The 15,545-nt window shown below is 48.4% G+C and overlaps 1 protein-coding gene across 2 annotated transcripts in view; it reads left to right on the plus strand.

Annotated features, from left to right (window-relative positions):
* The window catches only part of NINL (ninein-like), a 67,488-nt gene that overhangs the window by 2,930 nt on the left and 49,013 nt on the right, over window positions 1-15,545 (plus strand). For both annotated transcript variants that reach the window (XM_014539694.1, XM_005866209.2), the window contains exons 2-7: window positions 1,336-1,432; window positions 5,655-5,827; window positions 8,142-8,208; window positions 10,716-10,906; window positions 11,679-11,831; window positions 14,483-14,653. In XM_014539694.1, coding sequence (XP_014395180.1) covers window positions 1,336-1,432; window positions 5,655-5,827; window positions 8,142-8,208; window positions 10,716-10,906; window positions 11,679-11,831; window positions 14,483-14,653 — 852 coding nt within the window. The remainder of the gene's footprint in view (window positions 1-1,335; window positions 1,433-5,654; window positions 5,828-8,141; window positions 8,209-10,715; window positions 10,907-11,678; window positions 11,832-14,482; window positions 14,654-15,545) is intronic.

Below are 15,545 nucleotides of genomic sequence, written 5' to 3' on the forward strand. Positions count from 1 at the left end.
CTGTAACTAGTTGTTTTCCTCTTGCTGCCTTCAAGATTGTCTGTTTAACTTTTGCCATTTTAATTACAATATGTCTTGGTCTTTTTTAGTTCATCTTGGTTGGAATTCTTTGTGCTTTTTGGAGCTATATGTCTCTTTTCTTTCACAGGTCAGGAAAGTTTTCAGCCATCATTTCTTCCAATAAAGTTCTTATTTCTTTCCGACTTCTCCTTCTTGGACCCCTATAATGTGAATGTTAGTGTGCTTGCTATTGTCCTAAAGGCCCTGTAAATGATCCTCAGTTGATTTTTTTTTTATTGTTGCTGTTCTAATTGGTTGATTTCCATTAGTCTGTCTTCAAGGTCACTGATCTTTTCTTCTGTGTTAGCTAAGCTACTATTGATTACTTCTAGTGTATCATTATATTCTTCAGCCCTCTTGGTTTCTTATTATACTTTCTAACTCTTTGTTGAAGTTCTCCCTAAATTTCTCTATTTCACTCTCAAGTTTGGTATGTATTCTTATGACTTTTCTTTTAATTTTTTATCAAATTGCTTATCTCTGTTTCATTAGTTTTATTTTCTGGTTGATTTTTCTTGTTCCTTCATGTGAGAGGTATTCTTCATTTCATTTTGTTCACCTTTCTTTGTTTATATGAATTAGACAAAATATTTCTCTCTCCCAATCTTGAAAAAGTGACCTTGTGTGTGCTGGGTGGTTTTGAGAGGCCATTTGGAGCCAAGCAGGTGCCTGTGGCATCTGGGGCACTGGCTTACAACGCTGTAGTAGTCTGGAGGGTAGGCCAGGTTCATGTAGGAATGTCCTGTTGATCCTGCTTGCTTCCTTTGTTTGGAGCCAAAGTGGACTCCCAGCAGTGTGGCTAGGAATGTGCTATGGCAATCTTGCAGGTAAGCCAGAGACATGGATAGAGCCCCCACCTGACTGATGGAGGTGGACAAGGGACATAAACAATGGTGCTCACTGGCGCCTTCACTTCTGGAGAATTCCTGCAGATACTCAGGGGCTTCCATGGTTTCCTAGCCTTCTCTACTCGTTCTCTTTCTCTCCTTTATTCATAAGCTGTCTAATCAGTTCCCAGTTGTCTCTCAGGAATGATTGCTCTCTAAATAGGTGTATATTTCAGTGTGCTTTCAGCGTCTTCCTGTGTTATTACCATCTTGGACCTCCTCCTTTTAAAAAGCTTAGGTAAATTTTTGGGGGAAAGTAAAAGTTCTCAATGCAAAAAGGCAACAATAAGATGTTTCCATCTGAGGAAATAAAACAAACAAAAGGCTGATGCATTATGTATTTGTTCTGTTGAAAGTAACTTTGACCTCTTTTCTTAAATTCACCCAGGTTAACTTTGAGGACTTTAAGGAAGGTTTTGTGGCAGTGTTATCATCAAGTGCTGGTGTTGGCTCCTCGGATGAAGACAGTAGTTCTTTGGAATCAGGTAAGAGGATTTCCTCCCCTCACTTTAGTTTCTTTTCATTATGTATAACATTTTGGGGTATAATATCCTGATTGAAGAATCTAGTAGGTTGAGACTAAATTCTAACCCTGCTCTATCACTGCTGAGCAGTGACAACTGGGACAAAACATTTCTGTTTTTATCTTCTATTTTCTTATTTGTAAAATAGTATTATAAGATAGAAATCCTGTTATTTTCCTTTAAACTGCGCACAATACTCTGAATACTGCTGACACTCTGGTCACCAGATGTGTGGTAGTCTTTCCCATGCTGGCAATTCTCTGACACCATTTGGGTGCTCTACAATTAATCAATTCTGACATGATCTACCTAGAGATAGTGTCAGATCTGACAGGTTAAGGGCTGAATCCCATTAATTCTTCACTTTAGATGCTGTTCGCAAGTCCAGGTTGTCACCTATGCTTCTAACCAATACCTAGGTTCTCAAAACCTACTCCTCTGATTCGATTAATTTGCTAGGGCAGCTCACAGAACTCAGAGTTTTACTCACTAGATCACTGGTTTATTAAAAAAGTATTTAACCGGTGTGGCTCAATGGTTGAGTGTTGACCTATGAACCAGGAGGTCAGGGTTCAATTCCCGGTCGGGGCACATGCCTGGATTGCTAGCTCAGTCCCCAGTAGGGGGTGTGCAGGAGGTAGGCAATCAGTGGTTCTCTCTCATCATTGATGTCTCTATCTCTCTCTCCTCTGTTCCTTTCTCTCTGAAATCAATAAAAACATGTTTTTTAAAAATGTAAATAACTCAGGAATAGCCAGATAGAAGAGATGCATAAGACAAGGCGTGGGAAAGGGCCCGGAGCTTCCAGGTCCTCTCTACATATGCCAGTCTCCCCAGGCTCCAAATGGTCATCAACCCAGAAGTTCTCCAAACCCCATCCTGCTGGCATGAGAGGGAGAAGGTGTCTCAGGAAGGGCATACAGCAATTTAATTGAGGAAAGCTTTGAAATATAAAAGAAATTACAAAACAAAACTGTCATCAGTGAAAAAAAGCACAAGTTGTATGTCCTCCCTGAGACACCTTCTCCCTCTCATGCCAGCAGATGAGGCCCATGCCAGTGTCCATCTCCAAGCACCCATCCACAGAGGCAGGGTGCCCACTGCTCAAAGGCCTACCAAGCTTTGGTAGTCCTGGAGAGTCAGAACAAGCTTGGTGCCCTCTAGGATTGTGTTCAATTCAGCTTTCCAGCCCTGGTTCACCTTCTCTGTCTCAGGCCCCTTTTGTCAAATGTGGTTTAGGTCTCTGCCTCCTCAGTGCCTCATTTACCACCCGCTGCTCCATTCATAGCGTCACTCTCTTCTTGTTTTCTAATCTGCTTGCCAGTCTTTCCTATAATCTCCCACCCTGATCAGAAAAGTGTGCTTTTGATACTCCAGGAAGGAGAGTGTCATTGTGGAATCAAATCCTTGGGATTTTGAAGGACATCCCTGCTTCCCCATCATTCTACTCTTTTCATTAGAGGCCGTTATTGAACATACAAGAGGCCCTGATGCACGAAATTCGTGCAAGGGGCTCAGCCCTCACAGCCCTGGCTTTGTCTGGAAGGTCGTCTGAAAGGTTGTTTGGCTGTCCGGTCTAATTAGCATATTACGCTTTTATTATTATAGATAGTCATATGTTCTTTAATTTTTAGATTTTGTTACTCTTTTCCTATAAATAAAAATGTACACCAGGAAGACACAACTGGATGTCTAGGGCTTGGGTCAGCAGGTGTGCTGCCCTGTCTACCAGAGCCATGAGGGGCCATATCTTGTGTTCTGTGGACACTCTGGGCTGGGCTGTGCCTGCGCTGAAATATGCTTGGCCAGGTGACTTTTAAGAAGGCAGAGATTTGGACACAGAGTGCATGTCTCACTGATGGATGTACTTTTATGCTCACAGAATCACCTGGGAGAACAGAGGGAACATTTAACAGCAGTTATCCTATTCCCCAGGGTGGGGACTGAGAAAGCCAGGCTGGGAGACAAGGACTTTCCACTCTAAACTTTACATGCTGTTTAAGGTTTTTGGTTTTTCCTTTAGAGATAGAGGAAGCGGGAGGGAGGGAGGGAGGGAAGGAGGGAGGGAGGGAGAGAGAAACATCATTGTGTATGACTCTTATGAATCTGTGGGCTGTTCCATTCATTTTACTATCATTCCTCTGCCCTTGTTGTTTCTGTTCTGACTTACTACATGGATACTTTTCTAGAGTAGCGTTTCTCCCTGTTGGAGGGAGGGAGGTGATAGGTTTCTTGAGAACATTGGTGAATATTATAAAAAAGTGTTTTCCCACCTTACCTGTCCACATCTGCACAGAGCATGTGTTTTTCTGGGCGACTCGTTACTCAAGGGAAGTGCTGACTTGCTGGCAACTGAAAAAGTGGGGCCGGCATCCAGGACCGGTTGGGACTCCGGACATGGACTAGGGGTTATCTATGGAGGGGCAGTGGAAGGAAGGAAAATCAAGCCTAAAAGGCAGGAACACATGCTGGTTGCATGATCTCCAGGTGTGCCAACAAGTAGACTGAACCCGGGAAGTGGCCACGGTACAGACCTGGGGGCCAGGACTCTGCTTCTGTGGAGGTCTGATGGCTTAGGAGGGCGCGCAGAGGTCCCCTCCAAGTGTTCTGCACCTGGTTTTCCCACACGTGCCACAGCTTCCCCTTCTCACCTGACACAAAAATCCCTCTTCTGACACCACCTTTGGGTAGAAAGAGGAGGATTCTTCCCCACCCACTTGGCCCTCTTCTTGAGCAGATCCCATGAGCTCTCTCACATGGTGAGAGTTTGTTGGGCCAGGACCTGTCAATGCCTGTTGTTCCAGGGTGGTTAGTAATAGTGCTTACAATGACCTCAAAGTGCCCCAATGGGGTGAGAAATTATATGGTCAACCTGTATATTGTCAGCTGCCTTGTATGTCACTCTCTTCATATTCTACATGTCCCAGGTGAGCATTTTCCTCCCAGAAACTCTGCCCCTCACCCTAGTTTTTGTTTGTCACTGGCATCACCATTCTTCCTCTGATGGTCCCAAGGTTAGTGGCTGTAGACTAGCCATTTTGGGCGTGAAAGAAAGAGATGTGGTGGTACTTGACCTTAAGGGGCGTGACTTCTGTTGGGGTGAGGCTCAAGACGCATCTGCAGTGAAATGCTCCTCGTTTCCTGGCCTGGCCTCTCTGGGCTCGCTCTCTCTCCAAGTGGCCCATTTTTGTTGCTTCCCTCTGAAGCCCTGTCCTGTGCTGCCCTCCCTGTCTCTCTCCTGCCTGCCAGGCTCCAGCACAGAGTCAGCGAGTGTCTTCTCTGCCTGAGAGATCCCAGCTGCTCTGTGCAGATGTGGACAGGTAAGGTGGGAAAAAGGAAGTGCAAAATTATTCAGGTTTGGGGGATTCTCATGAACCTCAAAACTAAGTCCATACCTGCCTGCGCCCCAGACTTGAGACCCGCATGGAGCCTGAGCCTACGCAGCTCCATTGAGGTCTGTGCCCACCCGCATCCTCCATCCAGGCCCTGGGGTCCTAGAGTGAAGTGAGCAGGGTGGAAAGTGACCTCTCTGTCTCTGGAGTGGTCTGGTCCTGGGTTATTGAGAAGGTTTTTTTCTTTGTATAAAAAGCTAGATTTTGTATTAGTTTTTATTACCTAAATAAAAGCAAAATATGGTAAAACAAACAAAAACAAACAAACCTTAAAGCCTTAGCCAGTGTGGCTCAGTTGATTGCTCATTGCCCTGTGCACCAGGGGGTCACCAGTTCAATTCCAGGTCAGGGCACACACCCAGGTTGAGGGTTCGATCCCCAGTCAGGGTGTATGCAGGAGGCAGCCGATTGATGTTTCTCTCCCACAATGATGTCTGTCCCTCCCTCCCTGCCTCCCTCCCTCCCTCCCTCCCCCCTCTCTAAAAATAACAATGCTTCCTCTATCTCTAAAGGAAAAACCAAAAACCTTAAACAGCATGTAAAGTTTAGAGTGGAAAGTCCTTGTCTCCCAGCCTGGCTTTCTCAGTCCCCAGCCCGGGGAATAGGATAACTGCTGTTAACTGTTCCCTCTGTTCTCCCAGGTGATTCTGTGAGCATAAAAGTGCATCCATCAGTGAGACATGCACTCTGTGTCCAAATCTCTGCCTTCTTAAAAGGCATCTCAGTAGCTTGCATGGGCCCAGAGGTTGCTTTAAAGGCCCACCCCTCCGAACTTCCCATTTTCTTTCCAGCTGCCTCCCATGCTGTCCCACCAAAGTATGTGAGTGGCTCTAAGTGGTACGGCCGTAGGAGCCGGCCTGAGCTGTGCGACTCTGCAACTAGAACCAAATGTTTACCAGAACAGCAAGCCAAGGCCTCCGTGAAAAGCCAGATCCGACGCTCTGCATCTCTGGAAAGTGTGGAGGTGAGTCGGGTCCCCCCTTCCCCACCCCAGGCTGCCAGGCATCGGGGAAATGGCGATTCACTTCGTCACTGCTCACTGCAGGAAGATGTGAAGGGGCAGACGGGCATTCTGAGCATTTTGTCACCAAGAAGCACAGTGCACTTTGGAGATGACATTTCATCCTGAAGTGTCTTTAGGCCTGCTTGTCTGCGGGGAATTCAGACAGTGGGGTGGCAGAGAGCTTGTACACAAATCACTTGTTTCTCTCCTTCCCCTGCTCATCACCACCACCTTTCAAGAAGACTATTTTTATGGTTTCATAGGAGTGAAGTGGTAATTGGCCAAGGATACGAAAAAGAAGGTGCTTTCTGATGCAGCTGCAGGGTTAGGAATTTGGATGTATCAAGCCCACCTTCCCACCTGCCTCGAGCACTTAGAATATCCCAGCCATACATTTACACCTTGGCGAGCGCGTGCCAGATCCTCTGGGGCCTTGGGAGCTGGCTCTAGCTCCGTCTCCCTGAGCTGTTCACTGCAGCTCAGGGATTGACCCAGGACTTGGGCTGCAGGAGCCTCATAGGCTTCATGTCCACAGGGTAGATCCACAGCCTGTGAGTTAATTGGACCTATTTTCTTTTTCTTTTTTTAAAATATATTTTTATTGATTTCAGAGAGGAAAGGAGAGGGAGAGAGAGATAGAAACATCAATGATGAGAGAGAATCACTGATCGGCTGCCTCCTGCACGCCCCCTACTGGGGATTGAGCCCGCAACCCAGGCATGTGCCCTTGACCGTAATCGAACCTGGGACCCTTCAGTCCACAGGCCAATGCTCTATCTGCTGAGCCAAACCAGCTAGGGCAATTGGACCTATTTTCAAGGGTTCAAGAAGGTTCCTGGTTCCTGCTCTCCGTGATAACACTTCTGTCAGATGGGTGATATGGGGTCTTATCTTTAATAAGATGGCCCTGGACCCCCAGATTAACTTTTTTATATGCTCATCATTTATTGAGACAAAGAAGAAAACAAACAAATAGGAATTGCGATCCCCACCAACAAATCCCACACATTTGCCTTTTTATTCTATTTTTAACTTGGCCCTCATGGATGGAGGGCTGTGTTGGTGCATCTTTGTGGTGCTTTCTACTTCTCAAAACCCCTTTGATCTCTAGAACTAGAACATGGGGACATTGCTTTTAGGGTTGTCAGTTGGGTTGAAAAATGGGACATCCCACTGCTCCTACATTCCCGCCCTCAGCTCAGTCCTGGCTCTGAGGAGTGCCGAGTCTTGGTAACCGGCACTCATTCCAGAATCCATCATAGGACACACGGCACCTGTGAAAAGCAAACTTTGATGTTGTGGTCAGCTGCCCGGGTCACAAAACATGAGGTTTTTGCTCTAGTCAGGAGTTTCTTGATGGGCCTCCCCCTTCAGGATGCAGCTCTCAGAGGGCACCCAGGTGTCAGGTGCTTGCTATGCTCTGTGCTGTCCACGGAGCTCTTGCAGGGACAGAGAGACCTGCTCTCCTCCGACTGTTTGCAGAAATGCTATGGGTGATGAGGGATGAGTTGAGGACCTTCAAACCTCAAGTTGAGATCCTGTCCTGTGATGCAACGTTAATCAAAGCTCCAGGGCTATTCTTGAAGAGATGCTGGTTGGGGGAGCGTTTTTCTCTCCAGTTAGGTAGGGTATGAGCTCTTTTGTTTTTGTTCTTAAAAATGTTTGATGTTGACATTATTCAGTGTCCCCCCCCTCCCCCCATCCCTTACCCTCCTGTCTGTGCCCACGGGTTATGCATATATGTTCTTTAGCTAATCCCTTCACCTTCTCTATCCAGTCACCTCCAATCCTCCCCTCCCACCCCCACCCCCCCTCAGGCACTGGCCAGTCTGTTCCACATGTCCATGCTTGCGGTTCCATTTTGTTCATCGTTTTATTTTGTTCATCAAATTCCGCTTATTAGTTAGATCATATCGTATTTGATTTTCTCTGACTGACTTATTTTGCTTAGCATAATACTCTCCAGGATCATCCATGCTCTTGCAAAGGCTAAGAGTTCCTTCTCTACCGTGAGGCATGTAGCTTCAAGTTACTCTGCAGCCACCTTGCCTCTCCTGGGACAAGCTCTTGACTGTGTTTTTATTGTGAACTACTGTCTGTGTGTGAGGCCACCCTGCAGGGTGGGGTTTTATTTGGAGCTGCTGCATCTCACCAGGATGCTGTTCCTCTTCCTCAGCCATCCCTACCCGTGAGATAAGCCGTCTGTCTACTTACTCCTGCTCTGCCCACTGCCACCTCCTCGGGGGACTCATGTCCTCTTTTCCTTTTTGTGCAGAGTCTCAAGTCAGAGGAAGAAGCGGAAAGTGCTAAAGGACCTCAGAATGAGCTATTTGAAGCAAAAGGTAAAGCCTTGGCCTCACGCTTGGTGCTTTCACCAGAGCCCCGAAAGCTCCAGCAGCTGGGTCTTTGGACAGTGAGCCAGCCAAGTATCATTTTCTGGGAAGCGTGGGGTGTGGATGGTGTCCTTGGTGGGCCTCTGCTCCAAGGTGGTTCTAGCTATGAGGCTGCCACTGCATTCTCAGCATCACCCGAGGCCAGATGCTCGGACGGAGACCACTGGCTCAGGAGGCAGCGTGGTGCTAGCACACTTCATGGTCTGCAGGGACCTGCACCCTCTTCCTGCTGTGGATGAGTAGCCTTAGCACCTGCCAGGACCCCTGCCTGGGCCCCATATGGAGAGCAAGACATGTCCTGGTCCTTGGGAGCCTTACGGGAGCAACCAGGAAGGAGCAGCAAGTATATTAAGCAAATTGCAGTACATCGGCCTGCGATGTGTCTCAGGGCAGAAACGTGACCTGGAGAGAGGGATGCCCGAATTGACATTGAATTTCTGCTGCAGCAAAGTATCAGCAGTTGGCACTGAGTACCTTCTAGATTGTAGTCCTCAAATGCAGGCCTGTTCAACGTTTACCTGCACAGGTTTCAGGTGAACGGATCTGAACATCGCCTGTGCCACTGGATGAAGCAGATAGACACCCTTAGTGTTAGGAAGAGCATCCAGGCCATCACATTTTAATGTTCTAGACTCAGAGCCTGAGAAAGGGATCTTGGGGCAGGTTATTCACAGAACGACTTGGTGTTGCTCTCTGTCCAGAGAGCAGGCTGGCTTCTTCCCAGCCTTGAACAGAAACCTCTCCATCTGGGTTAGAACACTCACGTCAAACCTCAGAGGATTTATTTACCTCCCCTGCCAGCCTTGAGAAGCAAACCCCAGTATCAGAATTGCTTTTACATTTTTCTAGAAATTTTAGACATTTTAAGTTGGAAGGGATCTGAGAGGTGGCCCTTTTCTGCCTGGTTCTATTCTTACATTTTCTTCAGCTGAAACCTATAGCAATATTTGTGAGCACGCAGGCCTGGCTTTCCTTGGGGAAAGTGTCTTTCTGGTTATTAGTTGGGTTTTCAAAGTAATTAACACCAAGGGGGCTCATCTACCTGAAAGGTACCGACCACTGACATAGAACTCAAGTCTGAATTAGGTGTGGCCCTGTGGTGAACTCTTTCTGTGTTGGGCTGGTTGTGGAGGTGAATATCTGGTTTGAAGCATAGCTTATCTATGAATAGCTTCTCGTGGACACCCTCAATTTATGTCCTCTTCCACAAGTTGTTTCTCTGGCAAAACTTCAGAAACATTAGTAAGCCAACTGGCTAAAGTGGAAAAGTTATGGAAACTGGCCACCCAAACCTACTGATGAGTATTTTTATAAAAAGATTTTTAGAGAGATAGGGAGAGGGATAGAGAGAGGAAGAGAGAAACATCAATGTGAAAGTGAAACATCTATCAGTTGCCTCCTGCATGCCCCTAACTGGGGATCAAGCCTGCAATCTTCTGGTGCATGGGACGACTCCCAACCAACTGAGTCACACGGGCCAGAGCCACTGAAAAGTCTTTGCATCTCAAAGGCACCTGCACCTCCTGATGTGAGGTGGTGTGGAGCGCACAGTCTCACCTGTGGAGTGTTTTTTGCCAAGAAAAAACTGAGCCTAAACCCAAATTACAAACTAGTTTTTGATGCTAAATTTATGTTTACAGGAAATATTAGGGATAGAGACACAAGTTAGATGATACCATGAGGAAGCAAACAGACAATCCAGATGGGGGACATTCTGTAGAACAACTACTGGTCCCGTTCTTAAACAAGGCAGTGCTAGGAATTGTGGGACAGGAGAGTAACTCATGGTTGAAAGACTTAAGAATAAGTAGTGACCAAATGTACTGTTTGGTATCAATTCAAACAAACAAGTCAATTATAAGACTTTTTTGAGACAGTTGGGAAATTGTTGATTTTGTTAGGTTTAAAGTGGCATTGTGATTAGGTAAGAAATGTTCATATACTTCAGAAATACATACTATATATTTAATTAGGTAGGGTAAAAACAAGATCTGGGATTTATTTTCAAGCACTTCAGCAATAGCAGAAAGGGAATCGTTGAAGTCAGCATGCAAAGCCTTTATCATCACAGAGCCTGGGTAACAGGTGCACTGGGGTTCAGTGGACTGTGCTCTTTACTTTGGGTAGGTTTGAAATTTTTCTAAAAATTAATTTTTTAAAAACTTTTCATTGTACATACAAATAATGCAGTCCTCTTTTATGTGCTTTCAATGGTGTGACTTTAGTAGGTTCCTTTCAGAAAAAGCTTTCCCCACGTGGAGCAGAGAGGTTTGATTATGAAATTTGCAAACACAGAATGAAGTTGAAAGAATTGTACCCACCACCTAGATTTCACTTTTGATGCTTTGCTACTCACCTGTGTCCATCTGATTTCAGAGTAACTTACAGGCAGGCGTGTTCCCCCTCGGGGCTTTCTCCTGGAGCATCAGGCTTACCTGTCACTCCCTCTGCTTCAGGCCAGCTGCCGCTCTGGGGTTCTGAGGCCTTTGGGAATACCCAGAAGTCCTGCAGCCCCTTTTCTGACACCCCTGAGAGCCAGGTCCGGGCCATCTGGGAAGAGCTGGGCGTCGGCAGCAGTGGCCACCTCAATGAGCAGGAGCTGGCTCTGGTCTGCCAGAGCATCGGGCTCCAAGGACTCCAGAAAGAGGTACGAGGGGCCGGGACAGACCGCCCTCCATGACGGCGATGGCCGTGGTTGATGTTGGATCTGGAAAATCCTTTCACCCTGCAGATGCTAACTCAATTGTATTAATTTCTGGTCTGAAAATCTTTGGTGATCCCAGTGCTTCTGCTGAAGTCTGCACCCTCGAGGGTCCGTCTCTGACCAGGCATGACCTCAGCCTCGCCGACCTCTAAGCACTCAGGATTCTTCTTCTGCCTATAACACCTTTTCCCCCTACCTATGTGGCCTTGTTCGACCTCTGAGCCCAAACACAATGCCCTCGGAGCCTGGCTACACTCCCAACAGCTGTATTCACTCCTCCTTTCCTCCTGCAAGGGCCAAGGGGAGGAGGAACAAGCAGTGGTGATGGGGCAATCCCCCCCCCTCTTGCTAAAGTCCCCCTCAGCCCTACTGCCCTTGCTAGACCATGAACCTCTGGGGCCAGGCCATGCTCCATATATACATCTTTTCTATCCTCCAGCAAGTCCCTGCCACATTAGACACTGGAATTTAGGAAGTTCAGATAGCACCCATTCACAGCAGGATGAAAACTGATCAGATGTGTAGATTTCATAAGCCAGAGCCTGGGGAGGCCAGGTGTGACCCAACAGTTGAGTCTGGATGAGGACAAGCAAACTGCTCTGCTTGGAGAGGGAGGGTGAGTGGGAGGGTGGATGGGTGGGCTGGGATGGCTGTAGCTGGCACGTAGCTGCTTGTGGGCAGAGCCTCTGAGCACAGGTGTGTGGCTTTTGTTTAGGAACTAGAAGACCTGTTTAACAAACTGGACCAAGACCAAGATGGCAGAGTGAGTCTTGCGGAATTCCAGCGTGGCCTGTTCAATCACGGGCCCACTTCACTTCTGGAATCTTCCTCTCCCGTCAAACTGAGCAGGTCCTGGTCTCATTCCCAGGTAAAATGGGACAATTAAGTCTTGAATCACAGCGTTAACTGCTGTCACCCTCTGGCCTTCAGCATTTTTTCACAGGCCTGACCCTTCTGCCTATGTTACCACAGTGAGCCCAGCAGTTGGCCGGGGCGTGCACACACGTGTGTAAGTGGGAGGCAGTGTGATTTAGATCCTAGATCCACACAGATCTTGGCTTGCTTCTCCCTACTTGTGTGTCACTGGGTGTGACCTTTGCTGAGCCTCAGGCTCCTCATCTGTGAAATGGGCACCCGCATCATTGGGGTTTTATGAGGATTCCTTGGTAGTTCTTCTCTATGTCTCCTAGTGTGGGAATCACTGTTCCAATGAGAGAACCCCCTCTCCCTCCTCCTGGCCAGTGTCACTGAAGGATTCTGAACTGACCCTAGGATTACCCTCCAAGTGCTCGTTAGCCTGTGTTCTCTGTCCTCACATACAAATACCAGGTGTCTGCAGTTGGAGGAGAGCAGATTTCAGGCAGTTGTGATTTTGTTTGGTGACTGTTGGCCTAGTACTTGGTTTTCGCAGCCCAGGACAGTAAGGCCGCCCTCTCCCACCACAGGCAGGCGCTCTGGGAGTCTTCCTGATACTTCTTTGCTGACATGGCTGATCCCGTGGTTTGTGGGTGATGGTGCAAAACCAGTAACATTGTTCTCTGCCAGGCTGGGTAATTTGATCATCATGTTTCTGAATCTGAAGTCGGGAAGAGCAAAGAAGAAACTAGGAGTGTTGTCAGGCCACATAGGGTGTGGTTTGTGGGTGATGGTGCAAAACCAGTAACATTGCTCTCTGTCAGGCTTGGTAATTTGATCATCAGGTTTCTAAATCTGAAGTCGGGAAGAGCAGACAAAGAAGAAACTAGGAGTGTTGTCAGGCCACATAGGGTCAGAGACCACAAGGAAATCCCACAAGTCATGCACAGGGCCTCTTGCCATGTCCTGAGATGGAGGCACAGCTGGAGAGGGGCCTGAGCCACAGGAGCAGGCGCCCGGCCGGCCGGGACCCCACCGCTGGTCAGATGCCGGTGGCCCAAGCAAGACCTGGCTGTCCAGGAAGACTCTCCAGGCTGACATGGCTGTGGGGTGGAAGGTGTCGCATCCTAGGCATGTGGATTCTGTCGTCGCATGGCAGTGCTTGGCTCTCAGATGTGTGCCACAGATGGAGGTTTGCCTCAGCCCCATCCAGCCCGCAGGGTGGTCCCTGCTCCCAAGCTCAGTCCTCAGAGAGGAAGCAGAGGGAGGGAGAGTAGGTGGTCTGGGTGCATTTGGATATCTGAGTTTGTCTGTGGTGGCCATGCATTCTGAGTTCCCTTTCCCTTTTTGTAAACAGGATACTTTGTAGGGCTGTTAAGTGCCCAGTGCAGCGTAGTGAGCACCCAGTCCTTAAGTAACTGGGAAGTGGTAGGGACACAGTTGAGGGTAGACAAGGGCAGGCGGCTGCTGCATCCACAGGAAGGGCAGATGGTGTAAAGGCCAGTGATCCCTGCTGAAGGAGTGAGTGCTGTTAGGGAGGTGTGGGCTGGCAGGGGCTCAGCCAGGCCAAGGGAATGCCATCTGAGTAGGGGAGCGGCCATGGAAGCATTGGGGGGAAGTGTTTTAGGCAACGGGACAGGCTTGCAATGTTCAGGAAGAGCAAGGAGGCACTAGAGCCTGGCTGGGTTAGAAAACAGCAAGGAAAATGATCTTGCCTTGTGGATTCTTATAGCACCTAAGCTTAGCAGGTCAGTTTTCCGGCCAAGAGGTTTTTTTTATCCTCACTTGAGGATATGTTTATTGTTGATGAGAGGAGAGAGAGAGAGAGCGCGAGAGCAAGATCGGTTGCCTCCTATATGCGCCCAGATCAGGGATAGAACCTGCAACCTAACGGGGAATCGAACCCACAACCTTTTGGTGCACAGGATGATGCTCCAACTAACTGAGCCACCAGCCAGGGCTGGCCACGATTTTTTTGCCGTCATCTTAAAACTCCCTGAGACTGTTTCTGAGGAGAAGCTCGGGCTGTCCCACCTCCTCTTCTCTTTAACTTGTCTTGGGTTTCTTTCTACAGACTGCACTTCCTCGTGCTGGCGGCTAGGGCTGGCCACGATTTTTTTGCTGTCATCTTAAAACTCCCTGAGACTGTTTCTGAGGAAAAGCTCGGGCTGTCCCACCTCCTCTCTTTAACTTGTCCTGGGTTTCTTTCTACAGACTGCACTTCCTCGTGCTGGCATGTGCCTTCTTGGGCTCTTTTGTGAAGCCAGGTGCACACCATTACTGATTCGGGGAGAGATGTGAGACTTCTTCATGTCTCCCGCTAGGCGGTGCGTGCTGACAGGCCGGGCCTCTAGGGTGCTGGGACGTGTTCCATGCACAAGGCCTCGGTGGATGGTAGGAGAGGAGGTACCCAGGGTCCTCAAGAGAGAGTTGAACTGGGTGTAAGGAGTCCTGGGTTCAAATCTCCACTTTGCCACCTGCAGTGCCATGTGATCTTGGGCACACTGAGCAACGGTGCCGTGCCTTTGTTTCCTTGTCTGTGAGTTGTTCTTATGAAGCCTCAATGACACAGTGGAGAGCCGAGCCCAGGCTGGCGAGGTCGGAAAATGTTAAAGATGAACAGGAGGCCCGTGTGCTCACAGCATCTCCCTGATTCCCACACAGGTCCTGGAGGAGGGTGGCTGCCACACCACCACGACATCCTCTCTCGTGTCCTTGTGCTCAGGCCCGCGCCTTTTCTGCAGCGTTGACAATGGCACCGGCTTCGCCTTTCCCGAGCAGCTCATTGCCCTGTGGGCCCAGGAGGGGATTCATAATGGCAAGGAAGTCTTGCAGGTATGGAACTGGTCACTCACAGCTTGCCACTCCGGGAGGCATCCAGGCTGTGTGGGGCCAGCAGGGGACCCCGGGGCCATCTGCCCACAGAGGCGGCCAGGCAGAGCACCCTGTAGACACTGGGTGTAGAGAACCCCATGTAGGGAAGGAGGCCAGTTGGAAACACTTTTTTCTTTATTTTTTGCTGTTAAAATAGAGGAAATTTTCACTTAAAAATAATAAATAAAAAGCAGAGGAAACATGAATCCATTTGAAGGTAGGTTTGAATACTTTAGGCATTTCCCCCAGTGCATTTCAGCCTTGGAGACATTCTGTTTTTCTGGATGAAGGAGGTCAGTCCCACCGACCAGGTGGTGCAGATGTCCTCTTCCTTGTGGTGGAGATGTCTTAGTGAACATCACTCTCCGAGAATCTGAACGTTTCCTCCCAGAGCTGCCTGCCCAGCTCGTTGAGCTCTTCTGCCTGCATAGCCCCTGCTCACCCCATATCTTCCTCCACTGGGTCGGGCATGGGGAGGCGCCTCCCAAGCTCCCCCTTGCTCTTTCAGGGGCTGGTCCAGAAGACTGTCCTCAGATGGGCCCAGGCCTCTTCCTAGGGGCCAGGCATACCTCCCTGAGGGCCACAGGGTCAGACCCTGGGAAGAATGCTGGGGGAAGTGTGGTGAGCTAGACTGACTATTTTCATTTCCACGTTTCACTTCCTGTTGTGAAAAAAAGTGTCAACTCTATGGAAATCTATAATATAGTAAAGCCTGCCCCCCCCGCCCCTTTGCTCCCATTCTCCAGGAGTGGCAACAGCTAATGGCTTAGTGGGCATTCATTCTACAGAGCATTTCCCTGGCACAAAAAGGAAATACATATTTAAACATCCCAGTTAAAAAAATTTTTTTTTT

This window comes from Myotis brandtii, unplaced genomic scaffold, assembly GCF_000412655.1.
Source record: "Myotis brandtii unplaced genomic scaffold, ASM41265v1 scaffold225, whole genome shotgun sequence".
NCBI lineage: Eukaryota > Metazoa > Chordata > Mammalia > Chiroptera > Vespertilionidae > Myotis > Myotis brandtii.